Here is a 19502-nt window from a genome sequence, read left to right on the forward strand (position 1 = left end):
TGTAGACTTCTCCAATGCGTCCCATGGTAATGTGTGCTGCCATGCTCTTGCCTAGGCTCCAGGTGGGTGCTTCAAAAGAAAACTCTATGGGCTTAGTGGTTGGCGAGAACGCCCTTCCTGGTACTTGAACTTGAATCATCCAGCGCTCCTCTTCTGGTAAAGTGGCGTTGTAAGTCCCGGTGAAGCTTGGTATTCCGATGTTCAGGTACCTAGTGACTTCCTTCAAGTGGCGTCCAAAGGGGGTGTCTTCATCCGGTTGTGCAAACTTGTTCCTTGAATCCGCCATCCTAAGAGTAGAAAATGGAGAGGAGTCAGAAATGAGTAGAGAAGAGTGACCTATGGGTTATCTTATTGGTCGTGTCCTACACTCAGCGTGTGCTCTGATACCATTTTGTAGCGACCCGACCTCAAACGGTCAAGTCTCTGTGCTTCAGTGTCATCCCTGGATCGGTAATGCTGACACACACAATACTCGAAGGATTTATAACAGAGTAGCAATCACACACTTATTACATCGAATGTCTCAAAAGAGAACTTATTACAATAAATATGGCTTAAGGCCATCTAATACGATAACAGCGGAAGGCTTGGAAGATAAAGTGAGTCCATCAACTCCAACGGCATAGCTGAGCTGCACGGCAACGACCTAACGAACCTTACTCCTCGTCTGAAAAGTCTGCAACATAATACGTTGCAGCCCGGAAACGGGTCAACAAATGGAATATGCTGGCAATATAAAACAGTAGAGCAAGTACATAATAATGCTATCACTACATGCATATTTGGCTGGTGGAAAGCTCTATGGTTACAGTTTTGCGAAAAGCCAATTTTTCCCTACAACAAAGGAATAAGTTTTATTTTAACTATCATGATAGTTGAAACATCATTGAGAAGGTTCCTCCAACTCAATCCCAATTAAAAGTAATTATCAACCCAACAATGTTAAATTAGAGTGATGAGATACTTAGGATAATCCAAGTACTAGATACTCAAGATGTCCATAACCGGGGACACGGCTAACCATGATTAGATTGTACACTCTGCAGAGGTTTGCGCACTTTTCCCCACAAGACTCGATCGCCTCCGTTGGATTTCTCGCACTACATGGTGTTTGAGAAACGGATGACCGAGACACAGTCTTTCAGAAACATTAACTCTTTACTCCGGGTAGACCATACCAACCTACATCCCTCTACCTGCTGATCCACCTCTTCAAGAGCTCATGCAACTTACTCAACTATGCTAGAGCCCATAATAGCGTGTGGCTGCACACGGAAGTTTCTAGCATGAAAATATCTCAGTTCCCTTTGAGCCTGGGTGGCGGACCTTAGGATGATCACACGGGTACTCTGGGATATCCTAGGACAACATTGGATTCTCCAGGTGCCCGACAAGCAATCCACCCAGATGTGTATTAAAGTTGCCACCTTAAGTTGTACCATTAATTAATCATCTCACATCTGTCATGGATTCACTCACCCAAACCACGTCTACGAGCATAGCATAGCAATATAAGCAATACGTAGAAGTAACTCCCAAGGGTTTGAATATAACAGGGCAATAGGTTCTACCTCATCAACTACTTCCCAATACCCACAAGTTAATCATATCCTAATCATGCAGTGTTTGAGGATTGGAGCTAATGCATAAAAACTGGGTATGAAAAGAGTATAATCAATGTGTTACTTGCCTTGCTGACGATCCGCAAAACCTAGGGACTCGTAGTAGCACGCTTCGCACTCCGGGAATTCTATCGCAAACAAACAATAGCATACATAAGCAATCAAGCAAAGAAGCACGGGTAAATCTCAAATAAGAAGAACGAACCAGAAAGTTCAACTTAAGAACTCCGGTTTGCAAAAAGAATCAAATCAAATGGAGCAACGAAACTCAAACTGCGAAAGAAACAAGATCCGTTTACTAATCTGGACTAAAGTCAAATTTTACAGTACCAAAATCTTGTTCAAGTTGATTAAACAGAAAGAGGGTTTCGAGACGAAGATCTAGGTGCTTGAATCGCCTGATTCTGATAAACGAGCGAAAAGATAAACTGAAACGAAAATCGGATCAGAAATCGCGATCGAAAAATAATCGCGAAAAAACAGAGAAAAAGAAAAACTGACGAACAGGCTAACGAACGAACGTTCGTTGTCTGTAACTAACGAGCGAAAACCGTTCGTTAAAACGAATGTACGGACGAACATCCGCTAAATAACTAAAGCGAGAAAAATAAATAAAACCGGTCTATTAAAAAAACGAACTAGGTTTTCTAAAAAACCGGATCGGTTTTCTAAAGAAAACCGGCGGCGGCGGCTACCTCATCGGATCCGGCGGGGCTCGGGGCTCCGGCGGGGCTGGGTGGCGTCGGCGGCGACGGCGGAGGGCGGCGGCACTAGGCGGCGACGCGGCAAGCGGCGGCTGCTGCTGCTGCGGCTGCGGGCGGCGGGCGGTGGGCGGGACGGGGTGGTGGCGGCGGGGTGGGCGGTATATAAAGGGGGAGGGGGCGGGGTCGGCTTCGGGTAGGGGCTCCGGGGCGGCGGTGGACTCCCGAACTCCGGCGGAGTCCGGTGCGGGCACGGGGCGCGCGGGGGAAGGTGGTGGCGGCGGGGTGGGCCGGCCTGGCTCGGCTGGGCTTCGGCCCAGTCTGGCGCTGAAGTTTTTTTTAAATAATTTCGCCGTAACTTAAATAAATCCTAGAAAATAAAATAAAAATCTAAAAATGCCAAAACAAATTTTCACCGTCTAAATAAAATATTTAGAACAAGGTGAACATTTTCTGGGCCCTAAAATGCAATTTTGAAAAACGTGCAATTTTTCTAATGCAAATAAAATAGCAATAAACTCCGAATAAAAACAAATATTTGATTTTAATATTTTTCCTCCAATACTTCATTTATTTTGGAGAAGTCATATTATCTCCTCTCATATATTTTAATATGAAATATTTTCGGAGAGAAAAATAATTAAAACCAAAATCCTCGTTTCAATATTTGATAGAATTCAAATATGAAAGCAGTGAAATCCCCAACTCTCTCCGAGGGTCCTTGAGTTGCTTAGGATTTCGAGGATCGCGAAATGAAATGCAGCAAAATATGATATGAAGGAATGATCTATGTATAACATTCCAAATTGAAAATTTGGGATGTTACACCTATCATATTCCTGTCTATTTCCTAACCCTGCATTGTTAGAATCCTCAAATTCAAACAAGCCCTTACACAATTACTTCTGTTACAGATATGTGTCAAAGAAAACCTTGTGTGGTTTGTCCTGCTCCTGCGGTGCTGTGTTCCACCCCACCCCAGCTGCTCCAACGACGGAAGGGTTCACCACAACAGGGATCCGCTCTCCAGACTGTCTTTCGCCGCCTTAGATCTTCTTCCCCGCCGCCGGCAGCCACGACAACTGCATTACCATCATCAACTGAGCAGATGACCTTGAGGACTACACGGGTCCGCAAGAGAGGTCGCATTATTCCGTGTCTGCTTACGTTATGCATCGCTTAATATGATGACATGCTACTTTATCATCGTGTTCACCTATTAGACTCCGACTCAGGTCCAAACTTATTCTGAAACTTGAGTTTTTAAATGGTTGTGGGGTACATATTGGGGCAGCAATCAGTACTATCTGTCTACTATCTGGTTAATCTCGGGTGTCTACTATGAGTTTCATGTTGGGTGCAAACAAATATTAAAGGAGCCATTATCTGTATTTTTTAACTAAAGCTATTATCTACCTGCTATCATTGGTTTTGGGTCTATCGACAGTTTGCTACCATCACTCTGGATTTGTGCATGCACTCTTTACATAATCTCACTATGTTTTATTCCTATGCATGTCAGTTATTGTACACAATGGAACTGAACATGTAGCGCAAAAGAGACGAGCCTTGCGTGGCAATAAATTTTTATGCAAACGTTGCTCCATGGTGCGCGCAAAGGCAGCCCCCCTCCATCCATTTCGGATCGTAATCAAGAGGAAGAGAATTGTTCTGAGGGGGATTCAGAAACATAAGACCACTCCTATTTACCCCATGAGGTCTTCGCTCTAACTTGGCATGCTGATGTTGGTTATATCATGCATATGGTGCCTTGCATTGCTTACTTTATACATCAAATATGTCAACTGCTTAGTTTAGACATGCTTTGTGTGAATGCCATCTGTTTAGTTTATTCATCGTTTATGTGAATTATGCAATGCCATCTTGTTTAGCCAGGCATCATATATGTGAATTTTGCAATGTCATCCTGCTTAGCCAGTCATCTTATCTGTGAATTATATTAGGCCATCCTTTTTTTTCCGTTACGTATTTCATTTGTCAACAATGTTAGTACATTCAACTACTCTTCGTGTGCATCGGCCATTTGACACGGTGATGGAAAATTCTGGAGTGAAAACAAGGTCTTCAGAGCAGACTATGCTATCTGACGAAGCGCATATCTCGCTGGTTACGGATAGCTCCTCAGAGGAGGATTCAGAAACAGATGACCATTCCTACCCCCCCCCCCCGAGGTGCATGCTCTAACTTGGCAGGGTTATGTTGCTCATGTCGTGCGTATGGTATCTTGCATTGCTATGTCATTTGCTTAGTTTAGATATGATTTGTGTGAATGCCACATGTTTAGTGTCTAATTACCATATACTAGTCGTCTACCCGTGCGTTTGCACGGGCTAGTATATTATTATGGGGTAAAACATAAACTTTCAAGGAAGGCAATTTATGGTTATTTATGGTCTCAATGACGTACTCTTGGATATAAAGATTGCTAAACTTTTTCTTTTGAGAAGCTACAATGTATTATATAAATTTGTTCCTTGAGATTGAATTTGAAATTAGGATATTTGTTAACCTTAGTACTTTGCTCGATAGCGATCTATTCTAGGTCTTCTTCAAAAACTTGTTTGGTGAATTGTGTGTTACACAATTAGATTTTTCTATGATTTCTGTTTTTTTGCTATGTTTTTTTGTGGCCTTAATGGATGTACTGTTGGATATAAATATGGGTGCTAAGTATGTTATTTTGTGAAACCATAATTTTTTTAATATTTTTTCTTGAGATTAAAATTAAAAATATTATCATATACCCCTAAACTTACTACTTTGCACGATCAATTCTATAACTCCTTCAAAAACTCCTTGGGTAAATTGTATACTCAACAATTAGATTTTGCTATCATCTGTATTTTCTTTTTATGAGTTTCATTTTGTGTAATATACTCCCTTTTTTCGAAATTACTTGACGCAGAACTGGATGTATTTAGATCGTAGTTTATTTGTAGGGAGTTGTGATGTCCATTTAGAATAGAATAGCCAGGAAGATAAAAATAATTATCCCGATTTTCGTTACTCTTTTTTTGTTAGTTACTACTAAAATTGGTCCTATATAGTCAACTGAAATAGAAATTGTATTTTTTGTAGTGAGTTACACTGTGGCTAATGTCCATCTAGATGTGCGCATTTTTATTAGTTACAGATTTTTGGTACCATGAGCAGCGGGTTTCGGCGGCCGCGGTCGGCGCTGCCGTCGTGTCTAGTGCGCGCCCCTCTGACCGGCGCCATGAGAGCGGCTTCGCCGGTGGATCTCATGGACAGTGCGTGCATCATTAACCTTCTATAGTCCTCCGCGGCGAATCGCATCACATCGCCGGCCGGAGCGCCGGCCATCTGGCCGTTCCCCTTTGCGGTGTGGTACGCCGTCTCGGCCGAAGCTGCAATCTCCTCCGGCGCCCGCGTTGCTGAGCGGAGTTTCCTCATGCAGCAGCAGCGCCGGCAACTCCTATCCATCTACCAAAGAAAGTGGCATTATCTTATCCATTCAGTATGCATCTTTTCCTCTTTACTGTGCGTTTGCACGAACAGGTGCATATCTCCCTTTGCCTTACCATTTCCTCTTTGTATTAAATAAATTTGAGCAGCGTATGTTTGCATCTTGCTGTAAAGTGTACTTGAGAGACGATGGTAGAGGAGCCATCAAGGAAATTGCTGGCAGATGCAGCTACGAAATTACTTGTTCCAGTATTTTCTATTATTTGTGAAATTGGATATGACTGGTAGGCTATGTAAGAAAGAAATTTTATAGTAATTGAGAAAATGATCTTGGTTCTTCAATGGCTCTGTAACTTTAGAGCCACGTCCCTAATGCATACATATATAACTGGTATTGATCTTGTCAAATCAGTTGTTAGCCCTTGCTCGCATATTTTTGTTTACCTGTAAATGCAGAGAGAAGTACCTTGCTGACAAATATAATATTTCAGAGATAACCATTTAAAACAATTTTAAAAACCAATTTAAAACAGATAAGGCTGCTATGTCTTTCCAGAAAAAAAAGGCTGCTATGTCTGCAACACATTATATTTGGTCATTTAAGAATGTTTGTATTTGTTCTTAACTTCTAATTCTAGTTATTAAAAAAATATCTATAATATATCCTTGTAAACAATGTTTTTTGCAACCTTGTCGGATGGACGCTCTTCATCTGATATAAGTATCCGCAATCCATTTCTGCTGGTAACCCTTGACATTGCAACATAGAGTTGGCCATGTGTGAACACTTGCCTTTCTAAGTAGAGTCCAACCTTTTTGAGAGATTGCCCCTGACTTTTGTTTATTGTCATAGCAAAGCACACTGATATTGGGTATTGTCTCCTTTTCAGAATGAAAGGCCATTTTGAATCACTTGGTGACATAATAATTCGTGGGATGTAAACTTTGTCACCAATGTTAGTACCTGTTATGACCTGGCCTTCGATGAAACGCTTTCCTAGCTGTGTTATTGTTAGTCTTGTCCCATTGCAAAGTCCTGCACTTTGATTGATGTTCCTCATAAGCATTACTGGTAATCCTATTTTCAGCCTCAGTTCATGATCTGGTATTCCAGAAAATGTTAGACTATTTAGAAATTCAGTTGGGTACAACATATCTTCGTCTTCCACCGTAGACATTGCCTTGCATGTTGTATCTGAACTGAGATAGGTTACCTCTTCTCCAGGAATTTGACTCATGATGTAGGTGTTAATCTGGTCAACAGTCTCGTTCCTTGGGCACAGGATCGCTCTTTCCTCTAGGTATGTTCTATCAGTGTACTTGTTGTGTAATTCAGGGTATGTGTTATTAACTATAGATGCTTTTGGGTCATCTCCTTTATTTAAAATAAGGTCTTCTGGGATGCTAACCCAGTCTTCATCATCTATTGTTGCTGTTGTGCCATCGCCGATGTTTAGTATCCAGTTTGCAAATTCAGCTGTCTTTGCTTTCTCTTCTGGACTACCTTCGGATGAATTCAGACGCATATTTTCTGTGAGTCGGTACTCCTCAAAGTTCTTCCATAGGTAGGATCTCTTTATAGATGCCGAAATGATATGTTCCCTTTTCCCCTTTGGTATAACTGGTAGGATTTGTCTGAAGTCACCTCCCAAGACTACTGTCATAGGTGCTTCATCCCATATTATCAGTGAAGTTTTCTTTATTAGTTCCGCGAGAAATGTTCCTTGCTTGATGTTGCATGTTGACTCGTTTGTGATTTTGAGCGGAATGTGAAATCTTGAATGAGATGTTCCTCCACCCTGTAAAAGAAGTGCTGCTATACCACTTGAAGCTACTGCTAGAACTATTTTTCCTTCGGATCTTAATTTTGTCGTGACTGCTTTCCACAGAAATGTCTTTCCAGTTCCACCATATCCGTCAACGAAAATCAGTTTTCCACAACTGCTGCTAACTGATTCTATTATAACATCAAAAGCCATCCTCTGATCTTGATTTAGCTTTTGTAGTAACTCTGTGTGCTCTATTCTTAAAGAATCTTTATCGTAGTTTAGTTCCTCATTTACTAATCTATTATTTATATCTTGAAGAATCGAACTATCTGGTAGTGGAATTCCTGGAAAATCTTTGAGGGACTTACCACCTTTAGCCAATAGGTGTTCGATCTCTGCCAAGAGGAGGCTCTTTATTTGCAATGAGTTGAGTTCTAGGGCCTGAAAATTGAGTATTCTTCTTTGCCGACGTTGGATGTCCTCAGATAGTAACTCCCAGTTTGTTTGCCACAACTTTGCAGGATCAGTCACCTCGCAAAATAAAAGTATTGTGCAGAAAAGTTGGCGCATTTGAGGAGCAGAGGCCCAATGGGATGCTTCCTTGATGCAGTTATCCCCCTCCTTGTCGTCATTAAGTAGCCCAAGAGCATAACATGCAGATTTGTATGTTGGATGTACAACCCCATCAACTGTTCGGATTTCTTCATAGGATCTGCATCCTTTCACGGTATTTAGAAGCATTCTCAAGTAGTATTTTTCACCGCTTGTTGGTTGTGCATAGTAAATCCTGCCTATGGTTTTTTTACCACCACGTCTTTTCCTCCATTCTTTCTCTTTTGCATGCCAAGTCCATTTGGTTGGAAACTGTGCATACGTCAAACTGCGAGCTTCCTCATGCAATTGGTTGGCTGTCATCCATTCTGTGAACATTGTCTTTTCTATGTTAGGCCGAGATATGATTTTATCTAAATCCATCGAGTCTGGGAATACCACAACATGTTCATTTTCTAGGTGAAATTGTAACCTTTCAACCGCAGGCTCTCTATACTGAAGAGGAAACTGAAATATGCGCCATGCGGCTTCACATCCAGATATGTACCGAGCATCAAGGTATCTCTTGATTTCGTCGTCCCTGTTTGTTAATTTGCCACCTCTTGTTTCTCTTTGTTGCTCTTCTGTTTCTATTAATACTGTTGTTCGATCTTCTCCTTTGTGGATGTATTTGAATAAATACTTTATAGACCTTGATCTGTTGCACCATTCAACATTTATGTGGGCTTGATACTTGACCAGTATGTTTCTATTGTATGGCACAACAAATCTATTGTCTAGCTTCACTCCGTTTTTGTCCACAGTATTGCCATCATCTCGTCTTCTATATACTGGATAGTTATCTTCATCTATTGTAGTTTCAGTGCAAAAACTCTTGGGGAAATGTTTGGCACAACTTTTATCGACCATGCATGGTGATTTTGGGTGTGCTTGACCACAGGGACCATGTATCATGTAATTTTGCACTGCTTCATACCCATCTGGATCACTATTCTTGTCAGGAATTTCGGCTGATATGATTTTGTCGATCTGGGAAGGACTGGGATCTTTATCATCTGGATGTAGAAACACCAGTATATGTGCATGAGGGAGGCCTCTTTTTTGGAACTCTATCGTGTAGACAACTGCATGCAAGTAAAGAAATTTGAGAAGAAATGATTTAGGACAATCATCTAGGCAATAGTAAATCTGTAGTTGGTTGGTAAACTTACTCGCAATTGTTTGTCCGAAACACTTCTCGTTCTTTATGTCATTCATAAGTTCCTTCAGTTTTAACATGAATACTCTGGCAACAATGTCTGGACGATCTTCAGGTTTCTGGCCTGGAATCAGATCCAGCATATCCTGTATTTCCGGCCATTTCGGATTGCATGTAAAAGTGATGAAGAGATCAGGATAGCCAGCCCAACGACAAATCGCCATGGCATCTTGGTAGTTTTGCTGCTTATTTCTAGGGCTACCATTATATGTTGAGGGTAGTATGATTCTTTGGCCAACTTGTTCAGTTCGTGTATCTCCATTTTCTATTGCATCATGCAGTCCTCTGTATAGTTCTGTCCTCAGCTTACCTTGGTTTGTCCTGTACCAATTTAGTCTCCATTGTTCAATGCACGTTGCTGCATCAACTAAGAACTGTAGGAACAAACGTCCACTCATTTGCAAGGTTGTTGCTTGGTTAAGACGTTGTTGGATGCGATATGCATAAAACTCCAGCATTGTTACATACTTTCTCTTACCTTTGTCGCCTCTCTTTTTTTGATACTCTATTTCTGGTCTGAACCCATCTTCTCCATATGGAAAAAGCAAGGGGTATTGCATTGACATATAGCTTGGGTGCAACTCTGAAATCCTCTGTAACATTCTGTCTTTGGTCTCAATTATTATATCAAATTCATTATTTTCTCCATCTTGTTCCCCGATAATTAGTGCTGCAACTTCTGAGGCAGATGGGAGGTTGTATTGCCGTCCATCTTTCGACCTTTTGTTGATCAATCTTAGTCTTACATCTTTAATATCTCGGTTTTCGAACCTGTCCCTTGCCATACGAAACGATTTGACTAAAACATTGTGCTCATCTAGCATCTCTAGTAGACCTTTGACAATGTTTTCATCTGGCTTTGTCTTACTCTCCATTGAAGTTGATGCAGTAATCCTGTTACGCACTTCATTTTCTGTGTCATGTATGTACAATTGGGCAAATTTTGGTTTCGTCACGTCATCTTTAGGAAGTAAAGTGCCAATCTGATGGTAGTTTTGGCCATTCAAACGGAAAACATATGGTCCAGGTGTCTGCTTATTAATTTCATAGTCAACCTTTCCTCCCATTGAAGTGAACGCGAACATGGAGTTGTACAACCTGATGTTCTGGCGAAAATTGGATGACTCTCCTCTTTCATTGTAACGTAGTAGCTGTCGGAGATACAACGGAGCTTGCTTCAGTGGTGGTAATTTAATTTTCCCTTCCTTGCAGCAGAGACCAAATTTTGGAACTGTGATGTTACGTGTGTTTGTGCTTCTCTCTCCATGCCACATAATGGCATTGCAAAATTCACAAACGCAATTTGGTTTTCCCAAATTTGAAACTTGAGTGACATCCTTTGCTATATTTGATACTTCACAGCCATTATTGTCCTTTTCTGTCCTTATTCGTTTCCTTTCCCTTTTCAGCTGGAGTATCTCTTTCCTTTTTCGTCTAGCTTCCTTCCTTGCTGCTCTGATAATATCTGATTGACTATCATTAGATTCTACTGTCGCAAGCTGTGAGGTTCCTTGCTCAGGTATTTGTATTGTTTGATCACCCAATATATTGCTGCATTATATTTTGGTATCATTTGAATAATCCAGGTAAATTAATGTCTATATAATTATTTTTTGGTATTGGGGTAATGAATACCTTCTGTTGTTTTGATTTGGTCCACCGTTACTTCGACGCAAGTTGAGTGCAGCTAGTGAATCCTGAAATGAGGGAAAAAATTGTAACGCTTTGTTTGAGAGCAACAACATGCAGATAGAATTAAGTATATGGAAGTTAGCAGTATTTCCTTTCTGGAGCCAAAGATCTGGCATGTACCCCATGTGATATTTCTCACTGAATATTTAACCTTGACTGTAGAAATTAAAATCTATTCCTCATTGGGAACATCACAAAAAAAATTAAGTACATGCTAGTGAGGACATCTTATAAGCACCTGATTCCTTTTCTGCTGAAGTATTTCTTTCCTTTTCCGTGCAGCATCCTTCATTGCTGCTCTAATGATGTCTGGTTGATTATCATTAGATTGTAGAGTGGCAAGTTTGGAGGTTGCTTTGTCAGGTCTTTCATTGCTGCATTAGATTTTGGTGCCATTTTAATAATCTAGGTAAATTAATGGGTATAAAATTGTTTTTATATTGTGGTAACGAATACCTATTGTTGTTTTTGTCGAGTCCATTGCGAGTTCGACGCATGCTGACTGCAGGTAGTTAATCCTGAAAAATATGAGGGAAAAATGTAAGCATTTTGTCCAAGAACAACAACATGCAAAGAGTATCAAGTATTTTGATAGTTGACCCGTGCACTTGGATGGGCTAGTATCATATTGATAGTCGAAATCCAATCATATTTAACTTTCTTAGAATTTTATTCCTCATCGGGGTTATCACAAAGTATGTAAGCAGTACATGATAGTGAGGACATCTTGTAAGCACCTTATTTTACTTGTCCGGAAATTCTGAGTTGCTGACGATAAGTTTAATGTACACATGTCAGGTACCACATTGTTTTGAAGGATGTTGTCTGGATCAATCAGTTTCCTGGAAATATTCCTGTTCTCCTACTGATAGTATGCCAACAAAGAATTGTAGATCATGTACATGTGTTATTACCTTTTAAGCAGAGGACATACTATATGGTTTGTAATTGGCAAACTAATTTTGATGTTTGTTCATCAATTTCTCTGTAGTTGCAATTAACAAAGCATATGTGATGAGATTACGGAGTTGATGCATATAGTAGTGGAAGTTGGTAATGAATACCTGCAAGTACTGGCACACAACCTATCCGCTCCTTACTGCTTGCCGTGTAAGGATTAATTATCGCCTGTACGTGATGTAGGATGAGATCAGAGGTGATGTCTTGCCGGGATGAAGGATGTGATCGGCGGCGATGTCGACGAATTGACTTGATACTATATTTTACCAAAAGAGAGATAAGAGGATTTTGTTGTGTAGAATTTGTCACGCGTACGTTTAGATCTGAGCAGTTAGTCTTAGCGCTGTATGTCTTATATATGCACGTCTCCGTTCCATACACGTATAGTCTATGTATTTCATTCAAATTTCTATCCGTGTGTTTAACCATCCAGAACTCGTGCTTATCTACATGTCTTCATGGAAAAACCAATATTTAATTCCAATCTAAACTTGAGTCATGGTCGGCCACGCATGATAGGGCTAGATGGCAAGACGGAATGCAGTGCGGACTGGAGCATGTACGTCAGAGCTAGGGCGACAGGTAGAATGGGTTATGCCCCAGGCTTAGTGTATGAGAAATCTCTATGTACGCTAGGGTGACAGGTAGAATTGGTTATGCCCCAGGCTTAGTGTATGGGAAATCTCTATGTACGCAACACAGGTCAAGCTGAAAACTGACTTCAGGAAATCACTGAATTTGCACTCAGGACCTCCTCTGTAAATGTGTGTGCCCAACCAAGCTAGCAAAGCAAACAAATTGATTGACTCTGTAGGGAGGTTAGTCGTACCAAAAAGCTATCTGATCCATGTAAAAAAGGTAGCTGATCAATTCCTCCACCGGCTAGCTTGGGGAGGCTAGCACATATGAAGAGAGCACCCTAATCAATTCCTACCAGAGTTGGCACCTGGTACAAATTTGGCGAACAGGATGGAGAAACTCTACTGCTGTTTCTAATTAAAAGGGATGCACTTACGGAGAGAAATCGGCTGTTTCTAATTAAAAGGGATGCACTTACGGAGAGAAATCAGTTCCTGATGCTGGCGATCAAATGCTACAACAGAATCAAATATGGACTCAACCATGAACCGCAGAATTGTTCTTTTAGCTGTCATGCTTTCTTCGTATAGCAAGCAACTAAGGTAACTAAGATTGAATTGTTTTAGACTATTCAGAATTACACCAAACATTTACTTCTGAATAATAGAGAGAATAATAACTTACTAACACAAAGGTATGCCTTTACGTTTATTAAAAATATCTTAAACAATGACGAAGTTCATATAAAGTACAAATGTGATGCTCCCATCTATTGTACTACATCCTAAATTAACAGATCTCCACTGATTAGCGGCTTGTCTTTCGAGTCCTTGATACACCAGACTTCTGAATGCCTTTGCTCAGTGATTTTTTATCGACACAACTAAGCCTTGTCCTAGGCCTTGAATCATTGTGCTCCTGATCAACACCGGCGCATTTGCGTACAACACGCTTCCTCTTGGGGCTTGATTCCATAGATTTGGATTTGTTTATTTCCTGACTACCTTCAGCTTTTGATTCATCGTCAAGATGTGCAGCACGACTTGTGCTCCGTCTCCTACCCCTTTTAGTCTGGTCAATAGTGAGTTCATCATCCTCTGATTCTTGCTTTATATTTTTTGAAAGTGATAATTTGTTCACTTGCTCCTGCGAACATTTATACCAGTTAGAGAGGTGTACAACAACTATGAAAGAACATGAAAATGCACCAAGAAACTTACATGGTTATCATTCTGAATTCCTTTCTTCTTAGATCCCTTATCAACACCAGTAAGCCTTATGCTAGTCTTTGAATAATTCTCAGTTCCATCTTTTTCGAAATCTTCGTCTTCAGTAATGCTTATTGTACGCTTTCTTTTGGGGCTAGATTCCTTGAATTTGCATTCATCTTTCTCCTGGCTATCCTCTTCTGATTCTTCATCAGAATGTACAACGCGACATGTGTTCCTAGTCCTAGACTTTTTAGTGCCCTTCGTAGTGTTCTACAAAAACATGACAAATTGAGTTAGTTTCCATAAACATTCATTGTAAAATATGGCATGCACATATACAAAATGTTATGGAGCATCGTAGTACAAATAGACGATACCTGTTCAACATTAACGTGTTGTACCGATGAATCTTCTTCAGAGTCCATAAAAAATATTCTATGAACAGTGTAATCTTGGTAACCGTACTTGAAATTATAGTCATTCAGTCTGAACTGAAAAATCAATCTCTGCCCACATATTTTCTGAAATTTTTCTGCCTGCTCATGGATATCACAGTCATCCCTATCTATCAAGAATCTTGCAGATTGCTTAATCAGTTTTTTTGCTTCTGTCTCAAACATGGTGCAAGTTGTTGTTGCAGTATGATCACATATCTCTAGCTTAAGTTTGTATCTAGTAACAAAATGACACATCTGGTAAGTGGAGGATAAATTACTACCTAAAACATGAGATATTATCAAATTTACCTTGGACATGTCTTCTCAGGTTCTTTCTCACATTTTGGACAGTAGAAGTGATTCCCTTCTTTTTGTAGTTTTTTGTTACATTTGCCGCATCCTATGTAGTACCACTCATCTGATGTATCAATTGACTTAATGGTTGCTTCTGCAGTATAGAACTTTTCCTGTCCATCGTAGGTTAAATTAACACATAAAACATATGAAAAAAGAATTTAAAAGTTAATCATAAATACCTGTTTTTCAGATTCATATGCAATTTCAGTTATTTCTCTTAGTGTCTTTCTGTTATAGAGCATTTGTTCTTGAATTGTTCCTTGCAAGTGGGCTTCCGGCCGTGTTTCCTCTATGATATCATCTTCCAAGCAATACCTATTTTCGCATGAGGTAAGTATCCATGTACATGACTAAATAGGATTTCTTCATATTATTGCGGAAAAACGGTTGCACCTCGTTTGGAGCTCAGCTGTTTCAGGGATATCCAAATCGATATATACTTTGGTCGCACCTGTAGATGACAGCGAGTACTCTGCAAGCACTTGATATTAAATTTCGAATACAAAAAAGACATGCATAACACTACTTACCCTTGATTGATATAAATACAAACCTTTCAGTTTTCTGACCGTTGTTGATGTTACTATGACAACACCATAGAATCTTCATCAATTTGGTCGACCTTATTGCCCCACAGTCTAATATTAACTTTTTGATCCCTGTATATTCCAACAGACATGACTATGAGCAGCCATGATATTTTATGCATACAATTTTATTTAAGTGTACTTACTCAATTCGAAGTACAATATCTCGAATCTTGGAAATCCCATGAGTTGTCCCCGTCTCTTCAATATTCCCTATATAACTTGCTACCCCAATGACATCTGCTAAATAAGATGGTATTAATATGTGGTGAAGATTCAAGTTAATAATTTAAACAAATACAATCATACCGGATAAGTACATCCTCTGGCCATCTCTTGTGGCTACAAAACATGAAACTTTGTTCTGCTATTCTGATATTAAGTCCCTTAATCTCTTGAATTTTTGTTGTGTGCAAGAAGTTAATAATCTTGTCGCCTTCAACTGGACGGAAATTCATGGCAGATGTAACCTTGAAATTTGCTATCATGTAGACTAAACCTTCTTGGATCAATGGCCTGAACTTGTTAACCATATGTTTTATTACCTTGGCATGTATCATAGTGCCCTGAAAGATTATAATGTAGCGAGAAGATGCATTGGTATTTAAATCATAGTGACCTATTTATGTTGGAAAAAATCCTTTTACCAATAAACTGACCTGTTCATCAAGCAGTATCATGTCAAGGCTAATTAGTTCATTGTTATTGAGGTTAATGGCATCCCATAGCCTAATTACTCTGACCTTCACTTTCCAGGAATCCTTCCCATTGTTAATCGCATCGAGCATATCGTATGCCATTGTTTCAATTGAAAACAAAAGAATTTGACCTGTAAGCGAACACAATTTTGAAGATTAGAACTTGTTATAGTCTTAGCCAAATCAAAGACTTTATAATCGGAAAGAAAGATTAGTTTGTATGACATAGTAAGTGCAAAGCCTAACAATGTGATTGAACCAACAGAAAAAATAATCATCTAAAAATTGGGTGAAAAGCAACTGAACAGAGGCAACTATCGCACATAATAGGAGAATCTGACCAATGACGATGCTGACAACAAACAGAGCCTCCTTGATTTGAGATGTCTATGTTAGGCTGCAGGCTTAATTTATAAGCTAGCCTTATGGGCTTAGTTCTGCCCCGAGCCGATCTCTGTGACGTATCCAAAGAGCATACGTGAGAAGATTAGATTTGAAATTGAATCCTTAGATTTTTTTTGAATCCAATCTAGCAAAAAAAAATCAATGTGAGAAGGGGAACCTGATCCACATGAGGAAAATAATTTTAGTGCGATAACCTCGTTGAGCGCAGGAGATCCACGCCCCAACGTCCTTGCTGCAATTTGAGGTGAGGATAGAAGAGTCCTTGATGCAATTTGAAGTGAGGATAAAAGAGTCCTTGATGCAATTTGAGGTGAGGAGAGAAGAGACCTGAGAGTTTGGGAGAAAGAGAGAGACGTGATTGAGAGACGGATCCATGCCCAAATTCCTTGCTCCAATTTGAGAGACATGGATCTGGTCATCATGGGGAGATGCGGAGAGACCTGGGAGTTCGCGCGCGAGAGAGAGAGATGAGATTGAGAAAGAGATTACGATTCGTTCAGGTCTTTTTTTTTGAACGGGGGTCTCTTTTTTATTTGGTAATGGAAGAGGCGGTGGAGAGTGCTACGGGCCTTTTCTTGACTCACAGCGCTATGGGCCTTTTCTTCTGACTCAGCCGTCGAATGATGTTGGGCTTTGTGAATCAGTCTGTTTAATAAGCGAACTTAATTTTTTCAGCCTCAAATTGTATGGGTTAATCTAGACCGTAATAACTCGGTCCCATCATTAGATGTACGGCTCCTATTTTCTAATTAAAGTGGGAATTATTAGGGAGTCGCTAATTAGTATAGGTATAGATAGATAGATAGATAGATGTGAATTATGCAATGCCATCTTTTTGCAAGACAGTATATATGTGAATTATGCAATGCTATCTTATTGCAAGGCATTATATATGTGAATTATGCAATGCCATGCTGTTTAGCCAAGCGTCATATATGTGAATTATATCATGCCGTCCTTTTTTTGTATTTCTCATTGCTTTTGTCGACAATGTTTGTATATTCAACTGCTTTTCCCGTGCATCAGCCATTTGAATTGGTGATGGAGAAATCTGGAGTGAAAACAAGGTCTTCAGAGCAGACAATGCTACCTGGTGAAGCAGATATGTTGCTGGTTACAGATAGCTCTTCAGAGGAGGATTCAAAGGCAGATGACCAGTCCTATTATCCCCCTGAGGTGTATGCTCAAACTTGGCAGGGTTATATTACTCATATCATGCATATGTTGTATTGCAATGCTTAGTTTTTACATCATATACACGATGTTGAATGCCATCTCCTTAGTTGACACATCATATATGCGATTGCCCTCTGCTCACTTCCTTAGTATATAAATCATATATTTGAATTATATCATGCCATGATGTTTACATAGACAACATGTATCTGAATTATGGCATGCCAACCCATTTTCTAAAGACATAATATAGTTATATCATCCCATCCTGTTCACATAGTCATCATATTTTGAATTATGTCATTCTATCCGTGAATTATATCATTGCCATCATGTTTCCATCGACGGCATGTTTGTGATTTATGGCATGCCAACCACTTTAATAGACACATCGTATAGTTATATCATGTCATCCTGTTTACATAGTCATCATATTTTGAAGTATGTCATTCTATGCTGTTTAGTTAGCCATCATACATGTGAAATTGTGTCATGCTATCCTGTTTAATTAGCCATCATATATTTGAAATTATGTCCTGCTATTCTGTTTGGTTAGATAACATAAATGTGAATTATTTCATGCCCTGTTTTCTTCCCTACTATCCATTGCACCTGTCTATCTTACAATGTCTGTACATTCAATTACTTTTCTTGTTTATCAGCCATTTCAATTGGAGGGGGTGATGGCAGTATCTGTGGGAGTAAAAACACGGTCTTCAAAAAAGATCGTGCTACCTGTTGATGGAAATAGAACCACAGTTGCACTTTCTCAAGAACCAGCCCCACCACACATAACCTAGACTCACGCAGATTGTACCCCTACCCAGTTGGACAGAGAACCAACTACAACCCTTCTAACCCCAACCCCAGCAGATAGTAACCCAGTTCCCGTTGATACAACACCGTCTCCACCACAGAGCACCCAAACATGAGCAGTTAGTAAGGCAACTGCAGTGCCCAAAGCACGAGGACAACCACTCCGAACCCCAAGTCAACGCTTAAAGCAGAAGAAGAATTGTTCTCAGGTCAGGTTCCGTACCTATGGTTCATACTACTTTGCTCTTGCATCACTGTATTTACTCATACCAACTAATTTCAAATTTGAAGGATGCAATTGAAACTCCAATGGCGCAACATGTATGTTTTAAACCTGTTTCTTTAACGTGTTTGCTGTTGTAACTTGCTCTATGTTGATTTTAGTTTCAATTGAATAAAAAGTTATGTTCTCATGCCATGCACATTACAAGTGTTGTTATTGCTGTGTAGTTTCCCACACTTATATTCTGTCTATGCTGCTTTGTCTTAAATAGATATGATTCGAACTGTATCTATCTTGATTTGGCAACATAAACTAGAATGATATAGACCATACAGTGACCATACTACATAGATATATGTTTGTTTCATGTTGTTATCCTGCCCACCTTACTACTGAACTGGTTTACCAAAATGAGTTTCATATACTACATTGTTGTCACATCCTAGCTAGTTCATGCATTAGAATGTTACATCACGTTTACTTTTCCAGAAACTTGAAATGGGGATGACAGAACCCCCAGCACCCCCCTGAAAACAACTAGGGTTTACTAAAATCATTTTCAATGAACCTGAAATGCCCTTCTAAAAAGTCCACCCTTTTTGTCTTGGGTTAGAACCTCTGACAAAATGGGTTCACAATTTTCTAGGTCATCACAAGATCATTGAATTAAATCTTATGTAACTTGCATTTGGGCATTTAAATGCTAGTAAATATTTTAAATGCCCAAATATTCCCAAACTGAAATGTTCCATGTTGGGCATGTTCCATACAGAGAGCATAGCATGTGCAGTTTGGTGAATTTTGGAAATGCCTAGGTATTTTTAGAAATGCCACAAACTTGCAGAAATAAAAGAAAATAGAAAATAAAAGGAAACAACTTACCTGGCCGGAACCCACCAGTCGGCCCACCTGGCGGCCCAGCGCTGTGCTGGCCCGTGCCAGCTAGCTGCTTCTTCCCCGCCAGGCAGGCAGGGAGGTGACGCCGGCGTGCGTGAGCTCGCCACGACGCCAC

At 39.9% G+C, this 19502-nt stretch overlaps 2 protein-coding genes and 1 long non-coding RNA gene across 4 annotated transcripts; all 3 read right to left on the reverse strand.

Annotated features, from left to right (window-relative positions):
* Positions 1 to 10213: 10213 nt before the first annotated feature.
* Positions 10214 to 12228, reverse strand: LOC123055827 (uncharacterized). Its single transcript, XM_044479671.1, has 6 exons — positions 12106 to 12228; positions 11498 to 11559; positions 11280 to 11415; positions 10985 to 11046; positions 10648 to 10900; positions 10214 to 10243 (listed from the first exon to the last, which is right to left on the reverse strand). Exons 2-6 carry the CDS (start codon positions 11536 to 11538, stop codon positions 10214 to 10216), a joined length of 522 nt encoding a protein of 173 aa, XP_044335606.1. The 5' UTR covers positions 11539 to 11559; positions 12106 to 12228.
* A 1045-nt stretch (positions 12229 to 13273) lies between these two features.
* Positions 13274 to 15975, reverse strand: LOC123053683 (transcriptional regulator ATRX homolog). Of its 2 annotated transcripts, none has more exons than XM_044477208.1 (10): positions 15916 to 15975; positions 15482 to 15738; positions 15319 to 15412; positions 15139 to 15244; positions 14979 to 15057; positions 14765 to 14900; positions 14538 to 14689; positions 14169 to 14463; positions 13801 to 14061; positions 13274 to 13726 (listed from the first exon to the last, which is right to left on the reverse strand). In XM_044477208.1, the coding sequence occupies exons 6-10, from the start codon at positions 14825 to 14827 to the stop codon at positions 13388 to 13390; spliced, it is 1110 nt and encodes a 369-aa protein (XP_044333143.1). In that variant the 5' UTR covers positions 14828 to 14900; positions 14979 to 15057; positions 15139 to 15244; positions 15319 to 15412; positions 15482 to 15738; positions 15916 to 15975; the 3' UTR covers positions 13274 to 13387. The 2 variants fall into 2 exon arrangements, with proteins under 2 accessions (XP_044333143.1, XP_044333142.1); XM_044477207.1 differs by having other exon boundaries at positions 14538 to 14695; positions 15916 to 15973.
* LOC123053684 (uncharacterized) lies at positions 15974 to 16766 on the reverse strand. Its single transcript, XR_006425751.1, has 4 exons — positions 16603 to 16766; positions 16433 to 16507; positions 16194 to 16324; positions 15974 to 16001 (listed from the first exon to the last, which is right to left on the reverse strand). It is a non-coding gene; the product is annotated as an uncharacterized lncRNA (long non-coding RNA).
* Between the last annotated feature and the right edge of the window lie 2736 nt (positions 16767 to 19502).

This window comes from Triticum aestivum, chromosome 2D (assembly GCF_018294505.1).
Source record: "Triticum aestivum cultivar Chinese Spring chromosome 2D, IWGSC CS RefSeq v2.1, whole genome shotgun sequence".
NCBI lineage: Eukaryota > Viridiplantae > Streptophyta > Magnoliopsida > Poales > Poaceae > Triticum > Triticum aestivum.